Source organism: Fundulus heteroclitus, chromosome 12 (assembly GCF_011125445.2).
Source record: "Fundulus heteroclitus isolate FHET01 chromosome 12, MU-UCD_Fhet_4.1, whole genome shotgun sequence".
NCBI classification, from domain to species: Eukaryota; Metazoa; Chordata; class Actinopteri; order Cyprinodontiformes; family Fundulidae; genus Fundulus; species Fundulus heteroclitus.
The window spans coordinates 11108834-11126503 of NC_046372.1; the positions used below are offsets into that span (position 1 = coordinate 11108834).

General features: G+C 38.3%; 1 protein-coding gene across 2 annotated transcripts; it reads right to left on the minus strand.

The window, feature by feature from the left end:
• Nucleotides 1-711: 711 nt before the first annotated feature.
• smyd1b (SET and MYND domain containing 1b) lies at nt 712-11734 on the minus strand. Of its 2 annotated transcripts, XM_012869963.3 has the most exons (10): nt 11494-11615; nt 10726-10902; nt 8331-8544; nt 7279-7409; nt 6269-6307; nt 3762-3957; nt 2917-3009; nt 2657-2820; nt 1389-1557; nt 712-1015 (listed from the first exon to the last, which is right to left on the minus strand). In XM_012869963.3, the coding sequence occupies exons 1-10, from the start codon at nt 11613-11615 to the stop codon at nt 851-853; spliced, it is 1470 nt and encodes a 489-aa protein (XP_012725417.2). In that variant the 3' UTR covers nt 712-850. The 2 variants fall into 2 exon arrangements, with proteins under 2 accessions (XP_012725417.2, XP_012725419.2); XM_012869965.3 differs by lacking the exon at nt 6269-6307 and having other exon boundaries at nt 851-1015; nt 11494-11734.
• Nucleotides 11735-17670: the final 5936 nt, after the last annotated feature.

Sequence of the window (17670 nt, forward strand, 5' to 3'; positions counted from 1 at the left end):
CCTTTGAATTCCTTGTGTGATCATGCTTTGTGGCTGGATCCTTGGTGCGAGATGTTTTGTAGACTCTATTAATCTGGTTAAGAAGGCACAAACTTTTAAAGTTCAAACTAGACCGATTCTTGGACTTCAAAGTAGCCATGAAGCATCTTGACTGCATTAATGCAGAGTTCTCTTAATTGGCACTCCTGGTTGACTTCTAACACTTGAACAGGTGGGAAGCTAAAATGTGAGTGGAGGACACTTGAGTTTGTGGGGGAGGTTTAAGCTTGACGTCTGCATTTAAACATTAACAACTTTTTAATTTTTTTTAAATGGAGCCTAAAGATTTGGGCTCTTGGCAGTGAGGGCAAGGTCTTCAAGACTGGAGCTAAAAAATTTTTTTTTTTTTTTTTTTTTTTTGACTACTTTCTCATAACTTAAAATCTCCCAGTAGAATCATTAACTTTGGGCTTGGTGATACATCTATGTGACTGGATCAAATCCTGAGTAAAAATTGTCTAAGCATTACTCAAGTGCTCTTTAATACCCATGCATCAATGAACCAGGTTAAACTGTGTTTTAACTCGTGTCCTGCCTATTTAAGCTGAATCTCTGCTTCAACACACCTGACTCCAATATGAGCTCATTAGCAGAGCTTGCTAGTTTAGCTATTTGGTTCAGGTATCGGCCCTCGAGGGTTTCTTGAGACACTGCTTTTAAATAATCCAGTCAGTGGTTTAACACAATTTAATGAAAAGTAACTACAAAAAGTGAGCAATACAGAAATTGGTCATGAGACTGAAACACAGAGCGCCTAGAAAGCTGTTTACAGCAAACAAGTGATTGCTCTCTTAACAGTTCCACGTTTGAGTTACTTCCTGCGGTGGAAGAGGTTCTTGATCCCTTCCTCGACAGACTTGGGCTCGTGCAGCATGCTCATGGGTTTGTTTTTCAGGGCTGCTTCTCTCATGCTGTAGTAAACGTACTCGTTCTGCTTGAACATCCTCAGCTCCATCTCTGTCTGCACGCGCATTGCCTGTGGATGAATCAGACCTCCAATTATCAGGATAAATAAGCCTTGGTGTATGGAACATTTCATCTGAACCAGTAATATACTGATCTATATGTGTATATATATGAAACATGGCCTCTTGAGGGCAGTAGAGACAAAGTACTGCTGGTTTTGCCTAAGAAATTTGCAAATAAAACTATCTAAAATCTGATTTTAAGGTTTCCTTTTACATTAGAGTACAAAAAGCCTTTAGCTGTACCTAAAGTTAATTACATTTAACATATTTTGGCTGCTAATGAAACCTCACCAAGAAGGTGAAAACAAAACTGGTAACATCCTGTAAAGACATGTTTGACAAATATTGTTACAAAACAAAATCTTTTTCGAGCTCTTGTACCTCGAGATCTTTGGTGATGGGGTGCGTTGGGCCGTGGGTGACCATGAGGATGCCGTAGGCCTTGCAGATCATCGCATGTCCAACCTCGATCAGTCCGGCCTGCCAGTGAGTCACTCCAGCACGCATGGCAGCCATACCCAGGGCAGCGTTGTTTGGGTGGTACAGTTTCCTGCCAAAAATAAAAAGAATTGGGCTACTTAGATACTTAGAATGGTCTTTGCCCCCCAGACAATGGCAATGCACACAAAAAAAACATTAAAAAAAAGAAATCACACCAGTAAAATTTAATGGTGACACTAATTAAAATGGGCACCAAAGTTCTGTACAGGTAAAAATAAGCGGAAAAGCCATTATGGTATAAATAAAAGCCAAGATAAGTAAACAATGACCAAGTCTGTTTTAAATGCTGAAAAATAAAAACGAGCAAGTTTAAAGACTTAAAAAGCTCAGGGAGAATATGTTTAACCACATAAATGCTGATTAAATCGTGAGGCTGCCTGCCACTTGGTCCATCATACTGTTTAAACTCATCACCATTTTCATTGCAGGTCTAAACCCAACATGCCTGTGCAAATTCTCAGTTATTCGGGTCATCGCAACAGCAAACAGGCTTAAATCGGAGACAACTGGACTTTCGCTCAGTTCTTTCTGAAAATGTTGTCAATGATAAAGACTCCTGGATAGGTGTCGAAACGTTTTCCATAAATAACTGAGTTTTTCAGCCGCCTGTGGCATCACTGACCTATAAAATAACAGGACTTTCATCTAGAGATGTATTATTAGCTTTATGTTTAAGGCAATCTATTTCGATCACTAGTTCTGTTGTCTAAAAAATATATTTCAAGATTCTCTTGTAGGCTAATAATCTAATCTGTGACGAACTAAACTTTTATTTTGAAGACTATTTGTGTGGTGCACTTTTTAAAACAATAATAATCCTCAGCTTGGGGTTGATTCAGTACATGGTGTTGGAGGTTGCCATGGCATTTCTGGCCTCTTCTAGGCAGCTGATCTGAGTTATTATAACATCATAACTCACTTTATCTAATAAGCCTCATTTACACATGAAACAAAGACCTGATGAAAGCTCTACTGTCTGGAAAACGAAGGCGCTATCAGAAAAACTTTAAGACAGTAAGCAGCAGAAAGGACTGGTGCCTGCTTGAGGGGATTTCCCTATTTGTACCGTGTTGATATTTTTTATTTTTATTTTTTATACTTGAGGAGCACCGTAGAATAACAAGCCAAAATTGCCTGTTCGCACTTACGTATATCCCTCCACCATCTTGCGAGCGTATTCCGCCGCGTCCTCGAAATACTGCAGGTAGGCTTGCACCTCACTCATTGTGCTCCACATCCTCAGCAGGTAGATGTGAGTTTCAGCCAAGATAGGCTCTGACTTTTCAATGCACTGTTTGCATATTTTCACCACCTTGAAGCAATGTAAGACAAAAAAAAAAAGTTGGGTCAAGTTAAAGGATGAGCAGAAAACCTAATCCTGTGGATAATTGTTATTTTCAAAATATACCTCGTGGTAGTCGGCGTTTAATCGAGCCTTGTCCATCTTCTCCATCATTTCAAAGCAGTAATCTGTCGCCTCCTTCACCTGTTCATCTGTAGGCTGTAGATTTAGAGAAACTGATTTCGGAACTACAAACCGACACTTACAGAGTAACAGCAAAAAAGGCTTCAAAATGCAATATTTAAATGAAATATTAGGACTTTTTTTTTTTTAAACATAATTCATGTGTGCCGTACCTAGATCCATAAAAGTTAAGACCTGATTACTTTTATCTGGAAAAGGGACCTTTGTCCAGCTGCAAGAACTCTGTCCAAGACATTGATTACCTATTTTGTTCAGTTTCTGTTCTTGTTTTTTTCTTTTTTAACACAGAGAGACAAACTGTTTGAACAAGTTTTCCACTCGTAGATAGTGACACAATCTATTAATAACTATTGACACACACAAATTTATATTTGACCTCTCTCACAGAGCATGATGCAGTCAGATATAGAGTTAGTGAGCTGAGGAGATTAAGATAATGTCAAGCTATTTCTCAGATACACCACCTTGTGGTATGTTATTTATTTGATATTGGTAGTTTACTACATATTATATAACAAAGGCTAATGGTTAATGTTTTATGTCACCGAAGTGTCATAACATTATTGCACCAATCTAGTTAAAATCTGGGTGCATGTGTAAATGCACCGAGAGGCAAATCTACTTGTGAATTATCTTCTCTTAAAATAGTCCGTGCTGGAATGATTCTCATATTTCCCGCCCGTCTTATCTCCCCTGTCAGTGCTAAATGTGGCGCTAGCATTTGGTCTCTGTTTGGCACCGTGGAATGAAACCCCACGAACACAAACCTTGACTCCTTCCACTTCTCGCCCTCCCATCTTCATGTCATCGTGGGTTTTGTTGGTGCAGTGTTCACAAGTGCAGTCAAAGAAGTATTGTGTTTTCAGGAGCCTCTGCCTCTCCGTTGACAGATTTATGTAGTCCACATAAGCGACCGTCAGCTCCTCTCCTTCTGCGATCTTACCCAAGGGGCGCAGCTCAATCCTGAGGAGCGGAAGCAAAGTTAACAGCATGTCGGCATTTGAAAATGCATGCACGGTGACTTAATGTGCTTTTCATTGATAAAGTGTTTGGTGGTGAAACCTTGTCCTATGATATATGATATGACTTTCAATCCCCTTAGAAATATCTGACAATATGAGATAAATTATCACACACTTTATTTAAAAAAAAAAACATTTAACATACTGGTTTTGTAAATTGAACAGCATATTTAAAGGTGCAATTATATTTTTTTATTTGAAAGTTCAGCCTCTCCTAATCTATGAACCCCCATTAGGTAAAGAGACTAGCAAATGCATCATATTTACCATTATATATTTTGAAAGGCTCTCTCACAAAAGATTTTCCTATGACTTGTTCTAAAGCATCTCAGGTCCTTTGTTTGTGCTTTAATCACTTTAATTAAGCTTCTGTTAAGACCTGTGAATGGAATTTTTTTTACCAACTGCTACGCAGAATATCTAAAGTATCGGCCCTAATATTTTTGAAATACAATTATTTGATAAATTATGATAAGAAATACTTATAAAGTTCTCAAAAGTCATGCATAATTTAATCTGTGTATAATTTTCTGAATATTTGTGTTATACCCTTTCCTTTTCCATTGATTTGGGTTCTGATACCACTTTTTTTTTTTTAAACAGTCAGCATGAATTATGAGAGAATATGGCCCTCGGCAATAACAGGAGCATCTATGAGCTACCTCCTTCTGTCAGAAAATACATAAACTACATTTTTTCAAACAGTAGATCATAGAAAAATTCTTTCAACCATTGTTTTGTCTCTACAAAAATGTTTCCCACGGTAGATATAAAATGTTTTTTACACAAAGTCCACGGCTAATTTTCATACCAGAAAAAGTTAGGTTTAAAAAAAATGGAAACGTATAAAATGGTGAAGGTCCGAAAAGACTCTGAAGCAGACTAACTTGACAAAGAAACATTTAGATACATTTTGCTTTTACCCCAGGAAGCTCTGTTAGAAGCTGCTGACTTCATTTTGTTCAACTTCTTTTTAATTGTTGTCTTTCGGCCAGCATGACATAGACATACTTTGCCGTTGTGGGCTGGGAACTCCAGTTCTGTCTTGGACTCCAGCTGCAAAAGCTCCTGTTTGTAGTGTCAATTGTGCTAACTAAAGCCCCATTTACATAGCCTTGTTAAACCGATCCATGCCGAGTTCGGACCGAGATTGGATCAGTTAATCATGCCGAGCTTGGTTCTTACGACCATTTACACATCATGCTAGCACGGTTCCTCGCCTCCTAGTGACGCTCTACAGTACTACTGCTCTCTAGGATTGAAGGAGGGAATCAAGCAAATAAAAATGGCGCCGCCCGTAACATTCAGGAAGTTATGTTTGGTTGTAACTGTGATATTTCGTTGTTTGCGGAGAGTCAGGCAAAGAAGGCAGCCTTTGGTGAATTTACTTGACAGAGTCTACTTTTGAGACGTGGATAACACAAACAATAGTCTAATCAGGGTTTACAGACACAGGAAACAACAACAGACATTGTTGTGTACAGCTGAAGTGATCTGTGAATTGTAAAGCCAGACACGCCGGAAAAAACGCAAAATTAGTCAGCTGACTGTAAGGAGATGACGTGCTCTTTGTTATCTCAGTTACCGAGCTCGGACCATTCTCGTCACGGTTTCAAAAGGGTAGTGTAAATGGGGCTTTAGACACACTACAGCCAGTTTTACATGCAATTCAGATTGTAGTAGTCCTGCAATTTACCAGATTTATACTGAACTACTGATGGCAGCTCTTGTACAAAATAAATAAGGTTGAGGCTAATTAACTGGAGAGATATCAGGGAGTAGCACAACCTTGCTAACCAAGCTAGCTTGGTTGGCTAGTTAGCTTGGTTAGCAAAAACTGAGCCTAAAAATGATTTCAGACAGCACCTTTAAACCAAACTGCGTTTACATGAAAATGGTATGAGCTAAGTAATGTTAGAAGTGAGCTAACAATACAAACAAGGCAACATTCTGTGCTTTCAGATAAAAATCAAATTTAAAATGAAAAATCCACAAGCAGTTAGATAAATAAATATAAAAAAAGAGAAATGAGCAGAAAAACCTTATAGCACCATTTTGTTACACTCAGGTAAATGAGGGTTAGCACATTTAAGTTGATGTTTCGATGACAAGATGGAGTCACATTGAACAAGGTGCACACCACAGAACCAACAAAAGCTTCCAACAAAGGATCGATTGTGGTTTTGTGCACATATTTATCAGCATTAAACCTTCTAGCCTCTACAAAAAAGATTTACGGTGAGGTAACGCACCTCCGTTGAGAATGAAATATGGTATTCACAGCCGACTGACTGAAAGACAAACAGGAAGCAGTTTTACAACAAATAACGCCCGACAAAAACATAAACCACACACAAACAAACCTCATTTAGCACAAAAACAACAGATTACACACGGAAACCGTTGATCGCTGTTGAGTAGGTTGGAGTCATTTGCAGCTACAGTGTTTTGCCCACCACCCAATTACTTTTGTTTCTGTTTTTTGTCATTCTTAAAAGTTTCAGATCATCACAGACCGGCTATACAAAATGTATTTTTCAAATGATGATTCCTTATATTAAGCAAAAAATCAAACTCAACTGGCCTTTTGGAATTTATTAACAATGGAAAAAGAGCTGTCCCAATCAGAATGGTAAGACCCACCCCTTAAAACTGTTTCTAAGAATCTGGGACTCTTGTGATCCCCAGTGAGAGCTATTATCCACAAATGATGAAAACATGGGCGTAAGCCAAACTGGCCTACCAGAATTACTCCAAGAGCGCATCAACGTGGCATCCAAGAGGTCAAAAATTACATTCCCACCCTCCAAGAACATGTGCTCCCCAGGATTTTAGGAAAAATATCTCAGAAGATGAACTTTTTTTTTTTTTTGACGGTGTGAAGGTTTTGGAGTGGTCAACTAAACATCCATACTTCAACCTGATTGAGATGCTTTGGTAAAACCTCAAACAAGCCATTTATGCTAGAAAACCTCCCGTTGTAGCTGAACTAAAAGGACTCTATAAAAGAGTTGGCCAAAATCCATCGTCAGTGATGGGAAAAAATGTACAAACCACTTGTAGGCAATCATACTATATCTCCAACAGTGGAACAAACCAATTAACAGGTTTAAGGGGCGATTACTTTTTCAGAATATAAATCAAAATTTATTTGATGATCTGAAACATTTGAAGTGTGACAATCAAGCAAAAAGGGAAGACATCTGAACATTGTCATGGAGCATGTTTTTTTATTTTCGTTTTCTTTTCTTACTTTACTTACCTGCCATGGTTGAGGATCACAGTGCAGTTTGGCCAGCAGTCATGGTTAACCAAGCACAAATTAGGAAAAAGACCAACGCCTACCGTCTGAAGACCCCTCTGATCACTCACAGAGAAGCCGTTACAGTTGATCTGGAATATTTCACATGAAACATATCACTTAAATTCAAGAATATAGACAAAGTGGACAAGACAAACATCTGATTTACAAGTTCCACACAGTATTTTTATCTATGTGTGTATCTAGTTGGTGCTGCAGCTATGACAAGCCAAATCTAAAAGTCATCCAGACCTCAGCTGGGTTTGAAATTATTTTAAATTGAATATGTTGACTCCTCTTTTAGAAGATAAAAGGGTCAAGGGAGGCAGTGGAAAATACATACCTGCTGCACAAAATATCTTATTTATGCATGCTCAGTATGAGGATTTGCTGCAAACCCATGGACAATGCAGACGACTGTCCACTGCGGCTCTGCGTTCTTTCAGGAGGAGTCAATGCTGCTTGAAGCAATCTGCTGGGATTCCTTAGATAAGAAACTTTTTGACCAATCTGTCTGCATGATTTGATTGAATTTGACTTTGTAAAGTGCCTTGAGATGACATGTTGTCAATTGGAGTTATATAGATCAAATTAAATTGAATTATTTGATATTTACTGACTATTTTCTCCCCTCAGATAAAAGGTTAGTTACCTTGATGCTGCAATGAAGGCTAATAAATTATATTGCTTGGCTCTGTCACTTACTACAAGAGTTGAGGACAACAGATTCACTCACTGAAACCAGAAATTAAAACAAAATTTTGTTGTTTTCGAGCCACTGACGAACCATACACGCTGTTCTTTGTGTATAACAGATGTGCACATTTAAAGTGTCTGCTCTAAATCAAATATCGGGTGCCGCAACTTGTTGACTAAGACCAAACTCATTAATTTTGCCGTCTCTGAGCTCCTGCAAGCTCTGTTATCTCAGAGCGAGTAGGATCATTGCAGTATTGTTTTGTCACTGGGGGAAAAAAGCAGCTTCTGCTTTAGAGTTTTACGGTAGGACGCACCACTCCAAATATGTGTGAGATGTCGTCGATTGTGTGCTGCTTGCTGGTTCGGGGCCAGTAGTCCAGGAAGTTGTGAATATCCACTTTGAGCTCCTTCAAGTCATCCTCCTGCATGTCATTTAGGTGATCCTCCAGCTCGTCCAGGGTGGTCAGCTGCATGTCTGACACCACGCTCCCTTCCTTATCGAGGCGCCACATGATGCGGGCCACCAGCCTGTGCACACGTGGGGAGCAGTGAAAAAAGAAAACAGTTGAAAAATGGGATCATGAATTTAGATCTGCACCTTTAAGAAACACTGACAGGAACAGATGCGTCACAACACATGTTTTACCTTGTCCTAAAGCGATGAAGACATATTAGTCCAAATCAATGGGATTTCTCCCCTCATATACAAACCTTCTGCGATTAACAAGATTGTAAAATCTGACAAACACATCTGTGCTTCTGGTCTGGTCATTGTACTATGACAGCAGCTGTTTTGGTACAAATGACAGTACCAATGCTTTGGACAAACTCAGAGACATTGGTTTGAGTGGTGGGCCTTTAGGTTGGGTTAGAAGTTACTTAACAGAGACAAAACAAAGTGTTTTTTGCAGAGGGATCCAAATCCCATTTTATGGAGATTTCAAATGGAATCCACGTTTAAAACCTTGTTTTTATTTTCCATTTTTATACATGAAGCCTAGGTGGAAATTCAACTGAAGAAACTGAATTACTTAAATTCATCCAATCAGAGGCTCATCCGCCTCCGACGCAAGCCAATCAGCTTTGAACCACACCTCTACGAAGCCCAATCAGCATCCAGAGTTCATCTTAAAAGGTCTTCAAATTCACGTCTCAGACTGCTACCCAGCCAAACGCAAGCAGTGGTTGCGCAATGTCTGATTTGGACTCAGATGACCCTGATTCAACCCATCCCCATCCCCTTCTCCACCATCGTAGCCAAGCTCCATCTGGCTTTCCTGTTGTGCTCCTTCAACCTCGTCCCTATCAGAGTGTAATTCCTCCCGGACTCTTACTGCATTCCCTGTCACATCTCAATCGGTCCGCCATGTTGAGCCTGGTTCTGCCAGAGGTTTCTTCCCAAAGGGGAGTTTTTCCTCTCCACTGTCGCTTCATGCTTGCTCATCATGGACAGGTTCATGCAAACCTGTATTCATCCAAGCTATCTTTTCGGGTCCCTGAGTGAAGCACTGGTATCAGCTCACGCAGTCTACTGGACCTCACTAATTCAGCTCAAGCAGATCGTCTCGCCAACCAGCGACTATGGACTGCAACAACTTTGTCTATCTCCACTCCACCACCAGTTTCAGGCCTGGGGGGAAACAACCCTATTCTCATATACCTACTTATGCATATTAAAGTATAATTCAGCGCTAATGTTTCCTGCAGAGGTCTGAGCGCCAAAGTCTTAAAATAATTGTATCAATAAAATTCTTCTAATTGTCTTTTCTTTCCGTGAGTTTTTCAGATTGAAATAAATGCCGTCAAGAATACATCTAATGCCAAAGTGAAGCTTTATGCATAAGGTAATTGACTCAACTGGCTCTACTCTGAGCTAGGCATTTGGTGAGCTTCATTCTGTCGTTCAGCTCCTAGATGATGAAACTATTTATTATTTAATGTAAAGAAAACTAAATTCAAGTCAGTTTTCCAGAAGTCAGTCACAGATCTCATTTAACATTGATATTTCTACCCTAGGGGTACACCTTATTTAGAGAGTTTCATTATACAAATTTTATGATATTAGGATATTAGATCTTAATTTGATAAAGAATCATTTACACTGTCTCTCAATTCTAATGTCCATTCACACTTCCTCTAAATAAGAAACATAGAAAATTAGTTACTCTGGGAGTGTTTGTACAATTATGCATATTGTACAGTTTTCTTACATTGTTATGAAAACTGGCTGCTGTCTTTCATCTATTTTAACATGAAGATTGAATTTTCACCTGAATACGTCATATTATTTATTAATAATTGTGCAGTGTTTTCCCTTTCTGATGAATTCTTTCTCTTCTTCTTCTTAGCTATTTATTGATATTATTTTATCTAGTGTGTAAGTCTGCTGTCTTCTGTCTATTTGTTTTTGCCACTGTCACACCTGAATTTCCCTAATGTGGGACAATAAAAGTATTATATCCTATTCTATTCTATTCTATTATATTATATTTTGTTCATACATTTTATAGTTTATTTGTGCCTGTAGGTTGTAACGTTGTTCCTTCGTGGCTACTTTGAAATTACAACGAAAAGTTTAACACACAACACTTTTTTTTCATCCTATACCTTAATAGAAGGTGCTTTAAAAAGTGGGTGGTAGAGGGAAAGGGTAATATGTTGCTGTATGAGGTCTTTACAGACAGAACATGGAACCTTTATTCCACTTACCGGATGTTCTCATTTGGTGCTTTTCCGTAGGCCTTGATGGCACTGCACTCTTGTTTGTGTTCTGCCCAGCCGGCACGCTGGCAGGTTCGGTCGCAGTAATGAGCGAATTTGCATTGACCACACCTCTGGAGCTTTTCTTGTCTGCGGAAGCAGCTGTGGCAAATGCGCTCTGCAAGGCTGCAGACACAAAAATAATAAAACCGTCACAAAAGCAATAACTGCTGGTCACCACAGTTGCTTTTTTGCCAGGATTCACTTAATTTTCTTGCCGTCTTCCCTAGTTTAGGTTGACATTTCCACTTATTTTCATTTAAGCACTGGAGTTTAATTCTTCAATATTTCTAATCATCATTATCAAACACTCTTTGCCCATCAGATAAGTCAATTGCTTACATGAAAGTCTTATAAAGAGGACTTTGAGTTGAGATTATATTCTCCTTCATGTTTATCTGTCATAAAAGGATTATGGACAATTCTGGCACAAGATTGAATGTGATACGGGGCATCTCAAAGACCTTATAAAACAACATAAAAGTGTTGCACACTTTTATGTTGTTCAAACCGTGTTTAATTAAGTGATAACTGATTAGCAGAAGTAGTATTGTGTAAAAATACAGCCCTTAAACCCCAGTAATAAATAGAGTGAAAGATAGAATATGTCGGCTGTTGTGCCTCAGATGCTCAACAAGGAGGTAATCAATCGGCTTAACTGCTTGAATATCCGCAGAACAATTACTTTTCAGCATATCACCTCTGACCGCATCATACCTGTCAAACACAACAGCTGAAAGACTGGGCTCAGAAAAAATGACATCCCCAGGCCAAAACTCCTTGGTCGCCTTCAAACCCCTTCCTTTCCCAGGAGAGTCAAATATGGCCACGTTCTCCATGCTTGGTGCTCCTCTTCCTGAAACCTTGGAGAATGAACGCTTGTTTGAGTTGAGTTGAGTTAAGGGTATGACGCTGGGCTGATAGTTGGAGAACTCACGGACTAATACGTTTTATCTTCAATGACAACTGGACATTCCTCCCTTCAGGCACTAAAATAGCCACGCACCACTTGAACTGTACCAAGAGACGCAGAGAGGGGGTTGACATGGAGTTGGCCCAAAAATGAAATCCTTCCAGTTAACAAACATGTCAATAAAACAGTTATTCCTGTGTATAGAGCTCTCCACTGACACTCGTTGCCATGCTGTCAGGATTGGATCAATTGTGTTAGCATTTTAAGATGTGTGTCCCTTCACCTGGGAGAATTTCCCACACCCCCATTTTCAGGACCTGGTAGATGTCCTCTTCCTGAGGGTTATTTTCGTCTCTCAGTTGGACCTGTCCATCAGAACTTGGAGGTGCCGTTGAACAGCTGCCAGACGTTTGATAGAAACAGAGCTGCTCGGTCTCAGAGCCTCCACCCTGTTCTGGTGCTTTCTCCAACAGGCTACGTCTTACTGCAGCACAACATATTACGCAAGCAAGCAAATTCACTGTTGGATTCCCTACATTGATGTAAAAAAAAAATAAAAAAATACCGGGAGTCCCATGGAGTATTTTTTTTCGCTAACCACTGCCTACTGACAATTAAAATATTCACAGTGAGGTTCTCAGCAATGGATTTCCACTGCAGGATTCCCCCAAATACAAAGTTTTTCACAAGGTAACTGAAGAATAAAATAAATGCAACCTCTGCTTTGATTGAATTTTGGGTTGATTATATTACAAAAACACCCAAAAGTCAGAGTTCAACAGCTGGCATTAATATACACATTTGAGGCATGAACAAGGAAAAACACAAATAGATGTACTCAACAAAAAAAAAAGCATGTTTAGTTTCTGATGCCTTGTGTGATGTCATCAGATGTATGTGTGCATGGAGTAGAGTTTATTTTAATTAGATAATGATTAGCAAAACAACGTTTTTGTCATGATGTTCGTTATGTGATAAACTATAAATAAAGTTAGTCTAGTGGACTTTACTGGCTAGCTTAAAAGGTCCAAAGAAAGGAAGTCCGATCATTCAACTTTTTATTTCTAGTTTGTTTATTTAACCAGTAACAAATTCAGTAAACACTCCTTTAACGTATAAAATAAGGTAGATGCTGTGCATAAACATTTTCTACCCAAAGGTAATTTGCAACACCTGTCCCTGGCTAAGATTTTTTTTTAAATAATATAAACACAGATATTGGATAAAATACTAAATATTTGAAACATCACAGTGCATACAAATGTAAATACCATTGAAATAAATAAAATTATGATCAACACTAAAGAGATTACTGAACCAAAAGTAATGCTTATATACCTGCTAATTCTTTAGTCTGTGTTTTATGTGTCTTAAAAAACTTCAAATTCAGAAACAGTTTATCTTTCTGGTGGTAAAATTTTCAACTGTTTTGCTGCTCTTGCTGCAAATGAAGATTGACCAAAAGTATTTCTGCGCTCTCCAGTATTCATCTGTGTCTACAAAGGTACAGCTTCTGCCAGTGTCTTAATTTTCATTTACATTAATATATGTGCATCTCTGGTACAAACATTCTTTTTTACTCTAGAAGAATTGTGTGTTGATCACATAAGAGTTTGCACAAACCCAAAATTAGTTTCCAAACAAGGGATTATAAATATAATAATAAAATTAATCCAAAAGAAGTTTCAAAGTGGAATAATTTTATTTGATTTAACAAATAAAAAGTATCACTGTGATCCATTTCTTAGGACACATTGATGCCGTCACAATAACTGACCAAGAATCAATCCATTTATATCCTTACACTGATGTAAGAGTATTGATAAGTTGTTTGACTCACAGATGGTGGGAAATGACTCAAAATCTGAAATCAAAAAACATTGCCTTATTGTGATTTGTAGCTTTAACCCACCCAGAAAAAGTGGCCAGTGAAAATGTAGAGAAAGGAGAAAAGAGCGTTTTATATACAGTATATGCTTTTCTATTTTTGCTCAATTAAATAGAACCTAAAAGCCTGGGTCCAGTTAATGGAAGGATGTATAGCGCCTCACAGTGGCCAAGGGTAACAAGAGCATCCCCGGGAACACCTCCATCTGTAACAACACTGCCCTCTCCTGGACATTTGCTTGTATTTGAACAGAACAATTCATGGATGAGCTATTTTTTCTACAGGAAATTCTAAACTACGCTTTCATCCCTAATAAAATAGAAGTTGTCAAATGTGAGCACTCCATGAAGCTGTTAAACAAGGTCAGAAAAAACAAAACTAAAAACGGAACATTTATCTTAATTAAACTGCTGATTTTATTTAATTTATATAAAATGTGTATTTACACTACACTTTAATGACCTGATGATACTTAGTGAAAAACAAAGATATAGAAAAAGCAAACATTACAAAACCATGTGGAAACTTTATTTTTCTCTAACGTTGTTTTTTTATTTGTATTACTCTTTTTGAAACCATACACTCTACTTAAGATAATGTTGTATCCTTATATAACTGTTTCATGTCTCATTTTGATGAGTTAAAGATCTAATTATTTTTGTTTCTTTGGGTATTTCAGGCAGGAACACGCTATATATTGCTTTCTACCGTGCAGTAATAAAGGTATGAAGATTAGAAAAAGACCTAAATGTTTCTGCATGAAGGTATAATGAGGACGAAGAGTCTCACATTGAAACAGATGTGTCCCAGATTTCTAATTATAATTCAACCGCTTGAAGATAATACATCTGGAGGTCCAACAACCTTTTAATTTATAAAAAGTCACCTGGGATTTATGTGAGTGGCACAAAAGTCTGCATCTTACTAATTCATTACCCTAATCAAATAATGTTCTATCTCTGTCACATCCGTACATCTAGTTCACCTCCTGTCTCATAAATACCATAATTTTGTGTTATTTATGAACCCTATCAATGTGGGTATTTAAAATCTGTAACTCTGCCTTTAAAATCTGCCTATCATGTCTTTGAAATTTGTAGGATTTTTCTCTGTCTTTGTCGGATGCTTACATTGGGCAATTGTTATATTATATTTCTTGTTTTAATGTAATTTGCTTTTCTCATATTTTGTTCCTTGGCTTTTGTGTAAAATACTAAAATACTGAATTATCTTGTGTATGAAGGGTGATATTACAAATAATCTTGCCTCGCTTTGATCTTAGCAAAGAAACTTTGACAAGTTTTCCAACAACTTCTATTACTTTTTAGTTTTTTTTCTTTATTAGTTTTTTTCTTTCATTTTTCTGTGATAATTGTTTATTGAGTGATAGGAACTACAGAAGAAATGTGATTATTCAGTGGAATAATCAAAGATTGAAATTCCGTACTCCAAGATGTCATTGAAGAGGTAATGCTTTTAAGATCTTTTATTTACATTTTCTAAACCCAATGGTCTATAACTTTACCACATATGCCATACAATATGGTTATTTGAGTAAAATATTAAAAAGGAGAATATCCTGTCTAGTCGCTCATCCTAATATTTTTTAAATGTTTCAGGTTTTGGCCCCCTGAGTGAAGAGTGAAGGAGGCCTCAGATACCGCTTATCTCTCAATAAAGCATGGAAATGAAGCCGTCCCAAAAACTCAATCTGATGTCTGGCCGGCCCTATGAATAAGCAAACTCTGCAGCTGCTAAGAGCTTCCTGCCAGCCTGGGGGTGCTTCACATTATTGAATTACTGTAACTGTCAGATTTATGACTCTTTAAAGCGCATGGGCTCGTGATCCATCCAGCCTCGCGACAACTGTCTTACCCACATCCAAAGATGTAAAGCGCTGAATTTCTTGAATTTTGTTCAGGCCAAACACAACTAGGACCTCTGTAAAAGTATGCCTGCATCCAAAAAAAAATGTCTTTTGGGTAAGGACTCTACAGCCAAAGCAGAAGTGCATCCAAATAGTGCAGTGAGTAGAGAAGGAGGTAAGAAAAGGAACCTGTATGCTTCCTCTCGTAGCTACTTTAGCATAGGAACCTTGCTAGGTCCCTCACCGGCGCTAAGGAGCTATAAGGAATCCCACAATTCTGTGCGTGACATGACGTATAAGCACCACAGACATATATACGTAGACGCGTCACAGGGCGCAGATTCGCACGTCAACGTCACCGCCATATTGTATGTGGCAGAAAAAAGTTGAGTTCTGTTATTGTGAACGTGGATCAGAGAAGATGCCTCATTCCTGTGCTGCGATAAATACACACACACACACATATATATATATATATATTTTTTTTTTTTTTTTTTTTGTGTATGTGTTATGAATATAAGGATCAATTTGTTAAATCTAAACATTGTTGTCTTCATTATTTCGTAAAACCGTGTCACATGTGAACCTTTAGGAACAGACTTTTTGGGGGAGTATTAAAAAGGTAAAACTAATAATATGAGGGGGAAAAAGTCCTAGGTCAATAAAGTAAAAATAAACAAACAAACACAAAAGTGATAATGTTATGATAAAAACATCATATTATGAGAATTAAGGGGGAACATTTCCAGAATAAACACAGTTTGCAGAATTATTTCACTCCTGGAGTAATAGGGCCAGGTTAGATTATTTTAAATATTTTCATTCTTTAGGAGAATAAATTCAGGAGAATGAAGCTAAAGGGATACGAAAATAAACTTGTAATGTTACAAAAAAAAAATACTACGAATACAAAGTATATTCAGAGATTAAAGTCCCTCTGATACTGTTTAAGTGACTGAGTAACTGCAGATTTGCCACATTTAAGATGGCGGACGCTCTGACGCATCGCAGCATAGGCAGAACCCGCCCAACGACGCGTCTACTCTTATATTATGTCTATGATAAGCACAGCCCACCTCACAGAAATGAACATAAATGTTTAGTGAGAAGAGAGCGCACAATTTGTAGTTCATTTTTGGAAGGAGTTCTTACTGTTGACCCCATGAAAGGTCAACAAATAGGAACTAGGAACAGGAGGTAGGAGCTATAAGTAGTATATATACCGTATTTTGGATGTGTGATTACAAACTTGGGTGTTAAAATGAATGCCTGTTTGAAACATCTTTTTGCAATAAGAAAAAAATCCTCGCGAAACATTGATCTACACTTTTATAATTTCCAGACCAGCATACAGTAAAAGCAGTCCTATTTGGCATCAGCCATGCCTCCTGCATTCTTCTTGAGCAAACTCCTGCAGCTACAAAGCAACACTCCGGCCTCAGCGTCGCTTCACTGGCTTCCACTGAATTCAGAACTGATCCTAAAACCCTTTTTATTTATTTAGTTTATTGTGCCGTCCCATTTTGACTTGTCAAAGCTGCTGCATTCACACGAACCATCTCGCTCTCTCGGGTCGGGCCGACCAGAGGTTATTAGTCATTCCGCAGACTTGATTAAGACCTAAAAGAGGTGACAGAGCGTTTTCAGTTGCTGCTCCGAGACTCTGTAATGATTTACCAACGCACATCGGACAGACTTACTGTTCTTAAATCTCCCTTGTAAAGCACACTTTCACTCCCTGGCCTTCAAACGCTTTGCCTGCGATTTAATTTGATTTATTTTGTGGATTCCGTTTTAATCACTGTTTAATCTTGTGCTTTTTGTTTCATTCCTCTATTTTCCCCTCCTACCCTGTGTTTATATAATTCAATGTTTAAATGTCCAGCACTTTGCTCAGCCCTGTTATTGGATTTAAAGAGCTTTAGTAGTAAAAAGCAGAGGTTTGGTATGTTTTATAGAAAATGTAACTGGGTCAGAATTTCTGGAATTATTCTCCAGAGTGAATGGCACATCCATCCATCCATCCATCCATCCATCCATCCATCCATCCATCCATCCATCCATCCATCCATCCATCCATCCATCCATCCATCCTTCCATCCATCCATCCATCCTTCCATCCATCCATCCATCCAGGTGATGCTGCAGACCTTTCCCGGGGGAGAGCGCTGGATGAACGCCAAAAGGGGGCGTTTTGTATCGTGCAGCCGAAGTGGGCGGTGCCAG

Excerpts from the sequence above, each read along its gene's own strand:
- smyd1b (XM_012869963.3), bottom strand. The coding sequence starts at position 11,615 with ATGGAGAACGTGGCCATATTTGACTCTCCTGGGAAAGGAAGGGGTTTG. Across the intron at positions 10,903-11,493 it reads TCAGCTGTTGTGTTTGACAG|CCTTGCAGAGCGCATTTGCC; the intron begins GTATGATGCGGT and ends TTGTGTCTGCAG. Across the intron at positions 6,308-7,278 it reads GTGATCCTCAACCATGGCAG|TCAGTCGGCTGTGAATACCA; the intron begins GTAAGTAAAGTA and ends TTTGTCTTTCAG.